This window comes from Bipolaris oryzae, assembly GCF_000523455.1.
Source record: "Bipolaris oryzae ATCC 44560 unplaced genomic scaffold scaffold_478, whole genome shotgun sequence".
NCBI lineage: Eukaryota > Fungi > Ascomycota > Dothideomycetes > Pleosporales > Pleosporaceae > Bipolaris > Bipolaris oryzae.
This window is the reverse complement of record NW_006911754.1, coordinates 1-2,412: the sequence shown is the minus strand read 5'-3', so window position 1 is coordinate 2,412 and position 2,412 is coordinate 1. Positions and strand designations below refer to the sequence as shown.

The 2,412-nt window shown below is 33.1% G+C and overlaps 2 protein-coding genes across 2 annotated transcripts; one reads left to right on the top strand and one right to left on the bottom strand.

Moving 5' to 3' along the window:
• Positions 1-1,575: 1,575 nt before the first annotated feature.
• COCMIDRAFT_111436 (uncharacterized protein) lies at positions 1,576-1,737 on the bottom strand (the record flags this gene model as incomplete). The annotated part of the gene is made up of 1 exon (XM_007695806.1): positions 1,576-1,737. One exon carries the CDS (start codon positions 1,735-1,737, stop codon positions 1,576-1,578), a length of 162 nt encoding a protein of 53 aa, XP_007693996.1.
• A 408-nt stretch (positions 1,738-2,145) lies between these two features.
• COCMIDRAFT_10426 (uncharacterized protein) lies at positions 2,146-2,370 on the top strand (the record flags this gene model as incomplete). Its single annotated transcript, XM_007695805.1, has 2 exons — positions 2,146-2,316; positions 2,344-2,370. The coding sequence occupies 2 exons, from the start codon at positions 2,146-2,148 to the stop codon at positions 2,368-2,370; spliced, it is 198 nt and encodes a 65-aa protein (XP_007693995.1).
• Between the last annotated feature and the right edge of the window lie 42 nt (positions 2,371-2,412).

Sequence of the window (2,412 nt, the reverse complement as noted above, 5' to 3'; positions counted from 1 at the left end):
TATGATATGTGATAGGGTACTCCCTAGACTAGCTTGCAGCGAAGAGGGTTTTGTTGTGAGTCCCCTAATTGCTCTTACATTTGTGTAATGCTATTTTACATAAGCTGGTATTAATTATACTATATTGTAACATGGTTACATTTTATAACAAGTTAATTGTAAAAAAAAATGATTAAAAGAAATGTATCTTCTTTTAAAGAAGATAACACAAAATAAAGTAATTTATGCGAGCCAGGAGAGAAATTTGAATTCCCACTATTAATGCATGAAATTAATGTTCTACCGATTGAACTATCCTGGCTTATTATTGTATAATATACAACAAATATATTCCCTATCTAAACTATGTTGGTATAAGTATATTTTATATCACATGTAATAGGTAAACAATATTAGTTTATAAACGTGTATAAACGTATATAAACACATATAAACATATATAGCACATTAAATAACAACCTATATATAAAATACTGGGAGGATACCCTGAATCGAACAGGGAACTTACTGTGCCACATACAGTTGTTCTGCCAATTGAACTATATCCACCTTTTTATGTAGGGGTGATTCGAACACCCATAAGTAAATACCAAAAATTTATGACTTACCATTAGTCTACTACATATTAATAATGATCAACATATAAAAAAATAAATTAAAATATGTAAACTTTATAGAATAATACGTTACTATATATATGGGTAATAAGACTCGAACTTATATGAATTAATTTCACCCCGTCCTAAGCGGGACCTGTCTACCAATTTCAGCATACCCATTTTTAGTGCTGTTTGGACCCCCTCTCTCTGAGAGAGAGGGGGTCCTAAAAAATAAATTTATTTTAGGATACTGTGTAAATAAACCTTAATATTTACAAATATTGTATAAGCAATACAAACACAACTTAAAAGTATAAACACAACTTAAAATAAGCTAATTCACCTTAAATGTATAAACACATCTTAAAATAAGTTAATTCACCTTAAATGTATAATAGATTTTAAAATAACTAAATACACCTTAAATAACCTAAATTAAATTGTATTTTCATTAAACATAACTATTAAATAAATAATTATTAAGTTGTATATCATTTTTAACTTATCTTCTTATAATAAACTAAATACTATTGTTTAAATAATATGCTTTATATAAGATTTGAACTTATAGCCTAAACATTTTATTTTTAATGCATTTAATTAAAAAATTAGTCTATTTAATTTATAACAAACATATCAAATACATTACTATGTATTTATATATAAAAGATAAAAATTATAAATAACCGTATAAATATATTTACCCTTTTTGTAAAAATAAGAGTAACCTTTATGTGTTCAAGTTTAACGGTATTCGCCTTATACACTTGTTTGTCGCATCGTGCTTAATCGAAAGATTCTATAGTTGGTTTGTATGTGGCTGAACAAGTATAATAACGTAGGAGGTGTTTCTGTACGATTGTTCCTGAAAACCTATAGTAAACAAGTGTAGAATGGAGGTAGTATAAGGTGTAGGTATGAATATAAGCTTACCAATGGATTCCCCATCAGAATCTGGAACAACGAAGTCCCCAAGCTAAGTAGTATCTGATAAAGCTATTTTTGTTCCCTCGTACAATGAGCCAAGTGTTCCCCCTTTTACTGTACAGATATACCTTATACCCAAAGGTAAATTTGATCGAATGAGCACGAAAGGTTTATCTTCTTCCCGCAGAGAGTAACGGTATACAGAAGACATAATTGGCAAAGTTAAAGTATGAAAGAGATAAGGTGTAGAGTTATGATCTTGATGCAATAATGCTAATATGACTTCTACTCGGTTCAATGATTGGATGCCTAGTCTAATTTGCAGCATGGTTGCCTTTTTGGCATAGCTAAAAATAGCATAGTTGCCTTTTTGGCATAGCTAAAAATAATATGGTTGCCTGCTTGGCACAGCTAAAAACTGCCGTCGCCTTTTTGGCGTTTTAAAGTATAAGTACCACCCTTTTCTCCCGACTATTTCGTTTTCACCACCCCACCAAGGCATCGCATACCAAACCTACCGTCCACCAACCATCCTTTCGCCAACCGCTTTACCAACACACTTCGCCAAACCACCCTTCCACTTACCATACCACACCACTCTCACATCATCCACACCACAATGGCTACTACTGTACCCTCGACCCATTCCCCTGTTAAAGTCTGGACTACCGAACCTGTCCACCAAAATCTCGACCCGTTTTCTTCCGAACGTCTCATCTTTCGAGCTCTCCTCGACTCGGATTTTCCAGCATATCACACGACATTGAGCCAAGAAGAAACAATGACTAAAGTTGGTCTGGGCCCAATGCTCAAGTAGAAGCTAGCTCGATCCTGGTTCAACTAGACACAAGAAAGCTACACAAGAGTTGGATTTTTCCTCCCCCCC